We start from the raw sequence: 14,397 nt of genomic DNA, 5'->3' as shown, positions 1-14,397 counted from the left end.
TAGACAGATACCGTTCAAACATTACCATATTACAAACACACAACAGTCAGGTGCCACCCAGCACAGCCAGAAGAGGACTGGCCACCCCACATAGCCTGGTTCCTCTCTAGGTTTCTTCCTAGGTTTTGGCCTTTCTAGGGAGTTTTTCCTAGCCACCGTGCTTCTACACCTGCATTGCTTGCTGTTTGGGTTTTAGGCTGGGTTTCTGTAAAGCACTTTGAGATATCAGCTGATGTACAAAGAGCTATATAAATACATTTGATTTGATAGTAATGTTGAAGGGTAAATTAGATTTAAAGGTTATATATTATTCAGACAGCCGGGGGGAATATGGAACCATATCTATTCTCAGTTTTGATTAAAAGTTGTGTGTGTATTTCCATGCTATGTTGAGTACTGATCCTCTGACCCTGAGGAAGTCTCTAAGTACTCCTAGTAGACACTAATATGAATCAACTTTCTATAAAAACCTGTCAGTTAATATAGTTTTATATACAATATATATTATTGATTATAATCTGTCAGTTTATTCGGAATAATACAAATATTCCAAAACATCCAGTTTGCAACAACTGCAAAACATGTGGCAAAGCAATTCACTTTTTTGTCCTGAATACAAAGTGTTATGTTTGGGGCAAATCCAATACAACACATTACTGAGTACCACACTACATATTTTCAAACATAGCCGTGGCTGCATCATGTTATGGGTATGCTTGTAGTCGTTAAGGACTGGGAAGTTTTTCAGGATAAAAAAAAGAAATAGAAGGGAGCTAAGTACAGGCAAAATCCAAGAGGACATCCTGGTTCAAGTCTGATTTCCACCAGACAATGACAGTAGAATTCACCTTTCAGCAGGAACACAAGGCTAAATCTACACTGGAGTTGCTTACCAAGAAGACAGTGAATGTTCCTGCATGCCCAAGTTACAGTTTTGACTTAAATCTGCTTGAAAATCTATGGCATCACATGAAAAGTGTTGTCTAGCAATGGTCAACAACCAATTTGACAGAGCTTGAAGAATTTTGAAAATAATAATGGGCAAATATTGCACAATCTAATCTTAGAGACGTACCCAGAAAGACTCACAGCTGTAATCACTCTTAGAGACTCACCCAGAAAGACTCACAGCTGTAATCACTCTTATAGACTTACCCAGAAAGACTCACAGCTGTAATCACTCTTAGAGACTCACCCAGAAAGACTCACAGCTGTAATCACTCTTAGAGACTCACCCAGAAAGACTCACAGCTGTAATCACTCTTAGAGACTTACCCAGAAAGACTCACAGCTGTAATCACTCTTAGAGACTCACCCAGAAAGACTCACAGCTGTAATCACTCTTAGAGACTCACCCAGAAAGACTCACAGCTGTAATCACTCTTAGAGACTTACCCAGAAAGACTCACAGCTGTAATCACTCTTAGAGACTTACCCAGAAAGACTCACAGCTGTAATCACTATTAGAGACTTACCCAGAAAGACTCACAGCTGTAATCACTCTTAGAGACTTACCTAGAAAGACTCACAGCTGTAATCACTATTAGAGACTTACCCAGAAAGACTCACAGCTGTAATCACTCTTAGAGACTTACCTAGAAAGACTCACAGCTGTAATCACTATTAGAGACTTACCCAGAAAGACTCACAGCTGTAATCACTCTTAGAGACTTACCCAGAAAGACTCACAGCTGTAATCACTCTTAGAGACTTACCTAGAAAGACTCACAGCTGTAATCACTATTAGAGACTTACCCAGAAAGACTCACAGCTGTAATCACTCTTAGAGACTTACCTAGAAAGACTCACAGCTGTAATCACTCTTAGATACTTACCCAGAAAGACTCACAGCTGTAATCACTCTTAGAGACTTACCCAGAAAGACACACAGCTGTAATTGCTGCCAAAGGTGTTTCTACAAGGTATCGACTCAGGGGTGTGAGTACTTATTTAAAAAAAAGTGATATTTCTCTATTTCATTTTCAATATATTTTTTAAATTTTTGAAAAACAAATGTTCACTTTGTCCAATATCAGGTATAGTGTGTATAGTGTGTATAGTGTGTATAGTGTGTATAGTGTGTATAGTGTGTATAGTGTATAGTGTGTATAGTGTATAGTGTGTATAGTGTATAGTGTGTATAGTGTGTATAGTGTGTATAGTGTGTATAGTGTATAGTGTGTATAGTGTATAGTGTGTATAGTGTATAGTGTGTATAGTGTGTATAGTGTATAGTGTATAGTGTGTATAGTGTATAGTGTATAGTGTGTATAGTGTATAGTGTGTATAGTGTGTATAGTGTGTATAGTGTATATAGTGTGTATAGTGTATAGTGTGTATAGTGTATAGTGTGTATAGTGTGTATAGTGTATAGTGTGTATAGTGTGTATAGTGTATAGTGTGTATAGTGTATAGTGTGTATAGTGTGTATAGTGTGTATAGTGTATAGTGTGTATAGTGTATAGTGTGTATAGTGTGTAGTGTATAGTGTGTATAGTGTATAGTGTATAGTGTGTATAGTGTATAGTGTGTATAGTGTGTATAGTGTGTATAGTGTATATAGTGTGTATAGTGTATAGTGTGTATAGTGTATAGTGTGTATAGTGTGTATAGTGTATAGTGTGTATAGTGTGTATAGTGTATAGTGTATAGTGTATAGTGTGTATAGTGCATATAGTGTATAGTGTGTATAGTGTGTATAGTGTGTATAGTGTATAGTGTGTATAGTGTGTATAGTGTGTATAGTGTGCATAGTGTATAGTGTGTATAGTGTGTATAGTGTGTATAGTGTATAGTGTGTATAGTGCATATAGTGTATAGTGTGTATAGTGTGTATAGTGTATAGTGTGTATAGTGTATATAGTGTATAGTGTGTATAGTGTGTATAGTGTATAGTGTGTATAGTGTGTATAGTGTATAGTGTGTATAGTGTGCATAGTGTGTGTAGTGTGCATAGTGTGTATAGTGTGTAGTGTGTATAGTGTATAGTGTGTAGTGTGTATAGTGTGTCGTGTGTATAGTGTGTAGTGTGTATAGTGTATAGTGTGTATAGTGTATAGTGTGTATAGTGTGTATAGTGTGTATAGTGTATAGTGTGTATAGTGTGTATAGTGTGTAATAGTGTATAGTGTATAGTGTGTATAGTGTATAGTGTATAGTGTATATAGTGTATATAGTGTATAGTGTGTATAGTGTGTATAGTGTATAGTGTATAGTGCATATAGTGTATAGTGTGTATAGTGTGTATAGTGTATAGTGTGTATAGTGTGTATAGTGTGTATAGTGTATATAGTGTATAGTGTATAGTGTGTATAGTGTATATAGTGTATAGTGTGTATAGTGTGTATAGTGTATATAGTGTATAGTGTATAGTGTGTAATAGTGTATAGTGTGTATAGTGTGTATAGTGTGTATAGCGTGTATAGTGTGTATAGTGTATAGTGTATATAGTGTATAGTGTGCATAGTGTATAGTGTGTATAGTGTATAGTGTGTATAGTGTGCATAGTGTGTATAGTGTATAGTGTGTATAGTGTATAGTGTGTATAGTGTGCATAGTGTATAGTGTGTATAGTGTGTATAGTGTGCATAGTGTATAGTGTGTATAGTGTGCATAGTGTATAGTGTGTATAGTGTGTATAGTGTGCATAGTGTATAGTGTGTATAGTGTGCATAGTGTATAGTGTGTATAGTGTGCATAGTGTATAGTGTGTATAGTGTGCATAGTGTATAGTGTGTATAGTGTATAGTGTGTATAGTGTATAGTGTGTATAGTGTATAGTGTGTATAGTGTGTATAGTGTGTATAGTGTATAGTGTATAGTGTGTATAGTGTATAGTGTGTATAGTGTATATAGTGTGTGTATAGTGTGTATAGTGTGTATAGTGTGCATAGTGTGTGTATAGTGTGCATAGTGTGTGTATAGGGTATAGTGTGTATAGTGTGCATAGTGTGTGTATAGTGTGTATAGTGTGTATAGTGTATAGTGTGTATAGTGTGTATAGTGTGTATAGTGTATAGTGTGCATAGTGTGTGTATAGTGTGTATAGTGTGTACAATGTGTATAGTGTGTATAGTGTGTATAGTGTGTATAGTGTGTAGTGTGTATAGTGTGTATAGTGTGCATAGTGTGTATAGTGTATAGTGTGTATAGTGTGTAGTGTGTATAGTGTATAGTGTGTATAGTGTGTATAGTGTATAGTGTGTATAGTGTGTATAGTGTATAGTGTGTATAGTGTATAGTGCATAGTGTGTATAGTGTGTATAGTGTATAGTGTGTATAGTGTGTAGTGTGTATAGTGTATAGTGTGTATAGTGTGTATAGTGTATAGTGTGTATAGTGTGTATAGTGTGTATAGTGTATAGTGTGTATAGTGCATAGTGTGTATAGTGCATAGTGTGTATAGTGTGTATAGTGTATATAGTGTATATAGTGTATAGTGTATATAGTGTATATAGTGTATAGTGTGTATAGTGTGTAGTGTGTATAGTGTATAGTGTATAGTGTGTATAGTGTGTATAGTGTATAGTGTGTATAGTGTGTAGTGTGTATAGTGTGTATAGTGTGTATAGTGTATAGTGTGTATAGTGTGTATAGTGTATAGTGTGTATAGTGTGTAGTGTGTATAGTGTATAGTGTGTATAGTGTGTATAGTGTATAGTGTGTATAGTGTGTATAGTGTGTATAGTGTATAGTGTGTATAGTGTATAGTGCATAGTGTGTATAGTGTGTATAGTGTATATAGTGTATATAGTGTATAGTGTGTATAGTGTATATAGTGTATATAGTGTATAGTGTGTAGTGTGTATAGTGTATATAGTGTATAGTGTGTATAGTGTGTATAGTGTATAGTGTGTATAGTGTGTAGTGTGTATAGTGTGTATAGTGTGTATAGTGTATATAGTGTATAGTGTGTATAGTGTGTATAGTGTATATAGTGTATAGTGTGTATAGTGTGTATAGTGTATAGTGTGTATAGTGTAGTGTGTATAGTGTGTATAGTGTGTATAGTGTGTATAGTGTGTGTAGTGTATATAGTGTGTGTAGTGTATAGTGTGTATAGTGTGTATAGTGTATAGTGTGTATAGTGTATAGTGTGTATAGTGTGTGTATAGTGTGTATAGTGTATATAGTGTGTATAGTGTGTATAGTGTGTATAGTGTGTATAGTGTATAGTGTATAGTGTGTATAGTGTGTATAGTGTGTATAGTGTATATAGTGTGTATAGTGTGTATAGTGTGTATAGTGTATAGTGTGTATAGTGTGTATAGTGTATAGTGTATAGTGTGTATAGTGTATATAGTGTGTGTAGTGTATAGTGTGTATATTGTGTATAGTGTATAGTGTGTATAGTGTGTATAGTGTGTATAGTGTATAGTGTGTATAGTGTGTATAGTGTATAGTGTGTATAGTGTGTATAGTGTATAGTGTGTATAGTGTGTATAGTGTATAGTGTGTATAGTGTATAGTGTGTATAGTGTGTATAGTGTGTATAGTGTATAGTGTGTATAGTGTATAGTGCATAGTGTGTATAGTGTGTATAGTGTGTATAGTGTATAGTGTGTATAGTGTATAGTGTGTATAGTGTGTATAGTGTGTATAGTGTATAGTGTGTATAGTGTATAGTGTGTATAGTGTGTATAGTGTATAGTGTATAGTGTGTATAGTGTATAGTGTATAGTGTGTATAGTGTATAGTGTGTATAGTGTGTATAGTGTGTATAGTGTATATAGTGTGTATAGTGTATAGTGTGTATAGTGTATAGTGTGTATAGTGTGTATAGTGTATAGTGTGTATAGTGTGTATAGTGTATAGTGTATAGTGTATAGTGTGTATAGTGCATATAGTGTATAGTGTGTATAGTGTGTATAGTGTGTATAGTGTATAGTGTGTATAGTGTGTATAGTGTGTATAGTGTGCATAGTGTATAGTGTGTATAGTGTGTATAGTGTGTATAGTGTATAGTGTGTATAGTGCATATAGTGTATATATAGTGTATAGTATAGTGTGTATAGTGTATAGTGTGTATAGTGTATATAGTGTATAGTGTGTATAGTGTGTATAGTGTATAGTGTGTATAGTGTGTATAGTGTATAGTGTGTATAGTGTGCATAGTGTGTGTAGTGTGCATAGTGTGTATAGTGTGTAGTGTGTATAGTGTATAGTGTGTAGTGTGTATAGTGTGTCGTGTGTATAGTGTGTAGTGTGTATAGTGTATAGTGTGTATAGTGTATAGTGTGTATAGTGTGTATAGTGTGTATAGTGTATAGTGTGTATAGTGTGTATAGTGTGTAATAGTGTATAGTGTATAGTGTGTATAGTGTATAGTGTATAGTGTATATAGTGTATATAGTGTATAGTGTGTATAGTGTGTATAGTGTATAGTGTATAGTGCATATAGTGTATAGTGTGTATAGTGTGTATAGTGTATAGTGTGTATAGTGTGTATAGTGTGTATAGTGTATATAGTGTATAGTGTATAGTGTGTATAGTGTATATAGTGTATAGTGTGTATAGTGTGTATAGTGTATATAGTGTATAGTGTATAGTGTGTAATAGTGTATAGTGTGTATAGTGTGTATAGTGTGTATAGCGTGTATAGTGTGTATAGTGTATAGTGTATATAGTGTATAGTGTGCATAGTGTATAGTGTGTATAGTGTATAGTGTGTATAGTGTGCATAGTGTGTATAGTGTATAGTGTGTATAGTGTATAGTGTGTATAGTGTGCATAGTGTATAGTGTGTATAGTGTGTATAGTGTGCATAGTGTATAGTGTGTATAGTGTGCATAGTGTATAGTGTGTATAGTGTGTATAGTGTGCATAGTGTATAGTGTGTATAGTGTGCATAGTGTATAGTGTGTATAGTGTGCATAGTGTATAGTGTGTATAGTGTGCATAGTGTATAGTGTGTATAGTGTATAGTGTGTATAGTGTATAGTGTGTATAGTGTATAGTGTGTATAGTGTGTATAGTGTGTATAGTGTATAGTGTATAGTGTGTATAGTGTATAGTGTGTATAGTGTATATAGTGTGTGTATAGTGTGTATAGTGTGTATAGTGTGCATAGTGTGTGTATAGTGTGCATAGTGTGTGTATAGGGTATAGTGTGTATAGTGTGCATAGTGTGTGTATAGTGTGTATAGTGTGTATAGTGTATAGTGTGTATAGTGTGTATAGTGTGTATAGTGTATAGTGTGCATAGTGTGTGTATAGTGTGTATAGTGTGTACAATGTGTATAGTGTGTATAGTGTGTATAGTGTGTATAGTGTGTAGTGTGTATAGTGTGTATAGTGTGCATAGTGTGTATAGTGTATAGTGTGTATAGTGTGTAGTGTGTATAGTGTATAGTGTGTATAGTGTGTATAGTGTATAGTGTGTATAGTGTGTATAGTGTATAGTGTGTATAGTGTATAGTGCATAGTGTGTATAGTGTGTATAGTGTATAGTGTGTATAGTGTGTAGTGTGTATAGTGTATAGTGTGTATAGTGTGTATAGTGTATAGTGTGTATAGTGTGTATAGTGTGTATAGTGTATAGTGTGTATAGTGCATAGTGTGTATAGTGCATAGTGTGTATAGTGTGTATAGTGTATATAGTGTATATAGTGTATAGTGTATATAGTGTATATAGTGTATAGTGTGTATAGTGTGTAGTGTGTATAGTGTATAGTGTATAGTGTGTATAGTGTGTATAGTGTATAGTGTGTATAGTGTGTAGTGTGTATAGTGTGTATAGTGTGTATAGTGTATAGTGTGTATAGTGTGTATAGTGTATAGTGTGTATAGTGTGTAGTGTGTATAGTGTATAGTGTGTATAGTGTGTATAGTGTATAGTGTGTATAGTGTGTATAGTGTGTATAGTGTATAGTGTGTATAGTGTATAGTGCATAGTGTGTATAGTGTGTATAGTGTATATAGTGTATATAGTGTATAGTGTGTATAGTGTATATAGTGTATATAGTGTATAGTGTGTAGTGTGTATAGTGTATATAGTGTATAGTGTGTATAGTGTGTATAGTGTATAGTGTGTATAGTGTGTAGTGTGTATAGTGTGTATAGTGTGTATAGTGTATATAGTGTATAGTGTGTATAGTGTGTATAGTGTATATAGTGTATAGTGTGTATAGTGTGTATAGTGTATAGTGTGTATAGTGTGTATAGTGTGTATAGTGTGTATAGTGTGTATAGTGTGTGTAGTGTATATAGTGTGTGTAGTGTATAGTGTGTATAGTGTGTATAGTGTATAGTGTGTATAGTGTATAGTGTGTATAGTGTGTGTATAGTGTGTATAGTGTATATAGTGTGTATAGTGTGTATAGTGTGTATAGTGTGTATAGTGTATAGTGTATAGTGTGTATAGTGTGTATAGTGTGTATAGTGTATATAGTGTGTATAGTGTGTATAGTGTGTATAGTGTATAGTGTGTATAGTGTGTATAGTGTGTATAGTGTATAGTGTGTATAGTGTATATAGTGTGTGTAGTGTATAGTGTGTATATTGTGTATAGTGTATAGTGTGTATAGTGTGTATAGTGTGTATAGTGTATAGTGTGTATAGTGTGTATAGTGTATAGTGTGTATAGTGTGTATAGTGTATAGTGTGTATAGTGTGTATAGTGTATAGTGTGTATAGTGTATAGTGTGTATAGTGTGTATAGTGTGTATAGTGTATAGTGTGTATAGTGTATAGTGCATAGTGTGTATAGTGTGTATAGTGTGTATAGTGTATAGTGTATAGTGTGTATAGTGTGTATAGTGTGTATAGTGTGTATAGTGTATATAGTGTTTATAGTGTGTATAGTGTGTATAGTGTATAGTGCATAGTGTGTATAGTGTGTATAGTGTGTATAGTGTGTATAGTGTATAGTGTGTATAGTGTATAGTGTATAGTGTATAGTGTGTATAGTGTGTATAGTGTGTATAGTGTATAGTGTTTATAGTGTGTATAGTGTATAGTGTGTATAGTGTATAGTGCATAGTGTGTATAGTGTGTATAGTGTGTATAGTGTGTATAGTGTATAGTGTTTATAGTGTGTATAGTGTATATAGTGTGTATAGTGTGTATAGTGTATAGTGTATAGTGTGTATAATGTATATAGTGTGTATAGTGTATAGTGTGTATAGTGTGTATAGTGTATATAGTGTTTATAGTGTGTATAGTGTATATAGTGTGTATAGTGTGTATAGTGTATAGTGTATAGTGTGTATAGTGTATATAGTGTGTATAGTGTGTATAGTGTATAGTGTATAGTGTGTATAATGTATATAGTGTGTATAGTGTATAGTGTGTATAGTGTGTATAGTGTATATAGTGTTTATAGTGTGTATAGTGTATATAGTGTGTATAGTGTGTATAGTGTATAGTGTATAGTGTGTATAGTGTATATAGTGTGTATAATGTATATAGTGTATAGTGTGTATAGTGTATAGTGTGTATAGTGTATAGTGTGTATAGTGTATAGTGTGTAGTGTATAGTGTGTATAGTGTGTATAGTGTGTATAGTGTGTATAGTGTATATAGTGTATATAGTGTGTATAGTGTGTAGTGTATAGTGTGTATAGTGTATATAGTGTGTATAGTGTGTATAGTGTGTATAGTGTATATAGTGTATATAGTGTGTATAGTGTGTAGTGTATAGTGTGTATAGTGTATATAGTGTGTATAGTGTGTATAGTGTGTATAGTGTATAGTGTGTAGTGTATAGTGTATAGTGTATATAGTGTATAGTGTGTATAGTGTGTATAGTGTGTATAGTGTGTATAGTGTGTATAGTGTATAGTGTATAGTGTGTATAGTGTGTATAGTGTGTATAGTGTATATAGTGTATAGTGTGTATAGTGTGTATAGTGTGTATAGTGTGCATAGTGTATAGTGTGTATAGTGTGTATAGTGTGTATAGTGTGTATAGTGTATATAGTGTATAGTGTGTATAGTGTGTATAGTGTATATAGTGTATAGTGTGTATAGTGTGTATAGTGTGTATAGTGTATAGTGTGTATAGTGTGTATAGTGTGTATAGTGTATATAGTGTATATAGTGTATAGTGTGTATAGTGTGTATAGTGTATATAGTGTATAGTGTGTATAGTGTGTATAGTGTATATAGTGTATAGTGTGTATAGTGTGTATAGTGTGTATAGTGTGCATAGTGTATAGTGTGTATAGTGTGTATAGTGTGTATAGTGTATATAGTGTATAGTGTGTATAGTGTATAGTGTGTATAGTGTGTATAGTGTGTATAGTGTGTATAGTGTATAGTGTATAGTGTATAGTGTGTATAGTGTATAGTGTGTATAGTGTATAGTGTATATAGTGTATAGTGTGTATATAGTGTATAGTGTGTATAGTGTGTAGTGTATATAGTGTATAGTGTGTATAGTGTATAGTGTATATAGTGTGCATATGGGTGAGAAGAAAACATGGAAGTATACGTTCTGAAGGCGCTGTATGTGGATTTACTCACCTCTATAGTGTGTATAGTGTATAGTGTGTATAGTGTGTATATGGGTGAGAAGAAAACATGGAATAAGTCAAGAGGTATACGTTCTGAAGGCGCTGTATGTGGATTTACTCACCTCTCCACAGGTCTGTCCAGCTGTCGTGCCGAGTGGGAACAACTGCAGAACAAAAGACATGATTGAGAAAACATTCCCCTGTTTTTACCTTCCCTGCCTCAGAGCTGTATAAGGCTCTGCTTTGGCTGAATCAGGAGCTTTTCATACTGTAAACCAACATAAATCCAGGTTATTGCATGACTTTCATCTCAAAATCCTGATTTTAAGAGCCAACTAACTTGGCCACCAGCGTAAATATTTGAGATACCAGCATTCATTCCCTAAGTACCACAAAACACACAGTATTGTCAGCTTGAAAGTAGACATTCCTCCTACCATTGTTAATATAACTAAATGTGCTTATGTCTCTGCATGGCTGGCTCTTTGGGGTTGTAGGCTGGGTATCTGTAAAGCACTTACAACTGCTGATGGGGTGGGAAAAAAGGGCTTTATAAAATACATTTGAGTGAAATTGGATTGAAACTGACACCTACCTATCTGGTAATAATATTAACAATAATAGCTTTGAGATGTCTACTGTTGATGGGTATGTAGCCCGCTGTGGCATTGACGTTATAATATAATGTCTGGCTTTTGTAGCAAACCTAATGGCTATTATACATCTCAAAGGGCCAGACATCGTTGCAAAGGTCAAAGACGTCCAGCCCTGTGAGACTAACCCAACAAGTACCATGTTCTAGCAGCCCTGTGAGACTAACCCAACAAGTACCATGTTCTAGCAGCCCTGTGAGACTAACCCAACAAGTACCATGTTCTAGCAGCCCTGTGAGACTAACCCAACAAACAAGTACCATGTTCTAGCAGCCCTGTGAGACTAACCCAACAAGTACCATGTTCTAGCAGCCCTGTGAGACTAACCCAACAAGTACCATGTTCTAGCAGCCCTGTGAGACTAACCCAACAAACAAGTACCATGTTCTAGCAGCCCTGTGAGACTAACCCAACAAGTACCATGTTCTAGCAGCCCTGTGAGACTAACCCAACAAACAAGTACCATGTTCTAGCAGCCCTGTGAGAGTAACCCAACACACAAGTACCATGTTCTAGCAGCCCTGTGAGACTAACCCAACACACAAGTACCATGTTCTAGCAGCCCTGTGAGACTAACCCAACACACAAGTACCATGTTCTAGCAGCCCTGTGAGACTAACCCAACACACAAGTACCATGTTCTAGCAGCCCTGTGAGACTAACCCAACAAACAAGTACCATGTTCTAGCAGCCCTATGAGACTAACCCAACAAACAAGTACCATGTTCTAGCAGCCCTGTGAGACTAACCCAACAAACAAGTACCATGTTCTAGCAGCCCTGTGAGACTAACCCAACAAACAAGTACCATGTTCTAGCAGCCCTGTGAGACTAACCCAACAAGTACCATGTTCTAGCAGCCCTGTGAGACTAACCCAACAAACAAGTACCATGTTCTAGCAGCCCTGTGAGACTAACCCAACAAGTACCATGTTCTAGCAGCCCTGTGAGACTAACCCAACAAACAAGTACCATGTTCTAGCAGCCCTGTGAGACTAACCCAACAAACAAGTACCATGTTCTAGCAGCCCTGTGAGACTAACCCAACAAACAAGTACCATGTTCTAGCAGCCCTATGAGACTAACCCAACAAACAAGTACCATGTTCTAGCAGCCCTGTGAGACTAACCCAACACACAAGTACCATGTTCTAGCAGCCCTGTGAGACTAACCCAACAAACAAGTACCATGTTCTAGCAGCCCTGTGAGACTAACCCAACAAACAAGTACCATGTTCTAGCAGCCCTGTGAGACTAACCCAACAAACAAGTACCATGTTCTAGCAGCCCTGTGAGACTAACCCAACAAACAAGTACCATGTTCTAGCAGCCCTGTGAGACTAACCCAACAAACAAGTACCATGTTCTAGCAGCCCTGTGAGACTAACCCAACAAACAAGTACCATGTTCTAGCAGCCCTGTGAGACTAACCCAACAAGTACCATGTTCTAGCAGCCCTGTGAGACTAACCCAACAAACAAGTACCATGTTCTAGCAGCCCTGTGAGACTAACCCAACAAACAAGTACCATGTTCTAGCAGCCCTGTGAGACTAACCCAACAAGTACCATGTTCTAGCAGCCCTGTGAGACTAACCCAACACACAAGTACCATGTTCTAGCAGCCCTGTGAGACTAACCCAACAAGTACCATGTTCTAGCAGCCCTGTGAGACTAACCCAACAAACAAGTACCATGTTCTAGCAGCCCTGTGAGACTAACCCAACAAACAAGTACCATGTTCTAGCAGCCCTGTGAGACTAACCCAACAAGTACCATGTTCTAGCAGCCCTGTGAGACTAACCCAACAAACAAGTACCATGTTCTAGCAGCCCTGTGAGACTAACCCAACAAACAAGTACCATGTTCTAGCAGCCCTGTGAGACTAACCCAACAAACAAGTACCATGTTCTAGCAGCCCTATGAGACTAACCCAACAAACAAGTACCATGTTCTAGCAGCCCTGTGAGACTAACCCAACACACAAGTACCATGTTCTAGCAGCCCTGTGAGACTAACCCAACAAACAAGTACCATGTTCTAGCAGCCCTGTGAGACTAACCCAACAAACAAGTACCATGTTCTAGCAGCCCTGTGAGACTAACCCAACAAACAAGTACCATGTTCTAGCAGCCCTGTGAGACTAACCCAACAAACAAGTACCATGTTCTAGCAGCCCTGTGAGACTAACCCAACAAACAAGTACCATGTTCTAGCAGCCCTGTGAGACTAACCCAACAAACAAGTACCATGTTCTAGCAGCCCTGTGAGACTAACCCAACAAGTACCATGTTCTAGCAGCCCTGTGAGACTAACCCAACAAACAAGTACCATGTTCTAGCAGCCCTGTGAGACTAACCCAACAAACAAGTACCATGTTCTAGCAGCCCTGTGAGACTAACCCAACAAGTACCATGTTCTAGCAGCCCTGTGAGACTAACCCAACACACAAGTACCATGTTCTAGCAGCCCTGTGAGACTAACCCAACAAGTACCATGTTCTAGCAGCCCTGTGAGACTAACCCAACAAACAAGTACCATGTTCTAGCAGCCCTGTGAGACTAACCCAACAAACAAGTACCATGTTCTAGCAGCCCTGTGAGACTAACCCAACAAGTACCATGTTCTAGCAGCCCTGTGAGACTAACCCAACAAGTACCATGTTCTAGAAAGGAGAATATGACATTCAACATACTGTATGATACCAATTATTAAACGAAGGACACTGCATATAAAATGAGCATTGTTTTTTTTATTTTATTTGATTTAATCCTTCATTTAACTAGGCAAGTCAGTTAAGTTATTGCCTTACCCCACTACTCTTCTACATTGGAACACACTGTACATATATATTTTTTCTAATGTGTTATTGACTGTACGTTTGTTTACTCCCATGTGTAACTCTGTGTTGTTGTTTACTCCCATGTGTAACTCTGTGTTGTTGTTTACTCCCATGTGTAACTCTGTGTTGTTGTTTACTCCCATGTGTAACTCTGTGTTGTTGTTTACTCCCATGTGTAACTCTGTGTTGTTGTTTACTCCCATGTGTAACTCTGTGTTGTTGTTTACTCCCATGTGTAACTCTGTGTTGTTGTTTACTCCCATGTGTAACTCTGTGTTGTTGTTTACTCCCATGTGTAACTCTGTGTTGTTGTTTACTCCCATGTGTAACTCTGTGTTGTTGTTTACTCCATGTGTAACTCTGTGTTGTTGTTTACTCCCATGTGTAACTCTGTGTTGTTGTTTACTCCCATGTGTAACTCTGTGTTGTTGTTTACTCCCATGTGTAACTCT

General features: G+C 36.4%; 1 protein-coding gene across 1 annotated transcript in view; it reads right to left on the bottom strand.

Annotated features, from left to right (window-relative positions):
- The window catches only part of sema7a (semaphorin 7A (JohnMiltonHagen blood group)), a 99,200-nt gene that overhangs the window by 73,463 nt on the left and 11,340 nt on the right, over positions 1-14,397 (bottom strand). The window contains exon 3 of the mRNA XM_065002836.1: positions 10,577-10,618. Within this exon, the coding sequence (XP_064858908.1) occupies positions 10,577-10,618 (42 nt within the window). The remainder of the gene's footprint in view (positions 1-10,576; positions 10,619-14,397) is intronic.

Source organism: Oncorhynchus nerka, linkage group LG17 (genome assembly GCF_034236695.1).
Source record: "Oncorhynchus nerka isolate Pitt River linkage group LG17, Oner_Uvic_2.0, whole genome shotgun sequence".
Taxonomy (NCBI): Eukaryota; Metazoa; Chordata; class Actinopteri; order Salmoniformes; family Salmonidae; genus Oncorhynchus; species Oncorhynchus nerka.
This window is presented reverse-complemented; position numbering and strand designations above follow the sequence as displayed.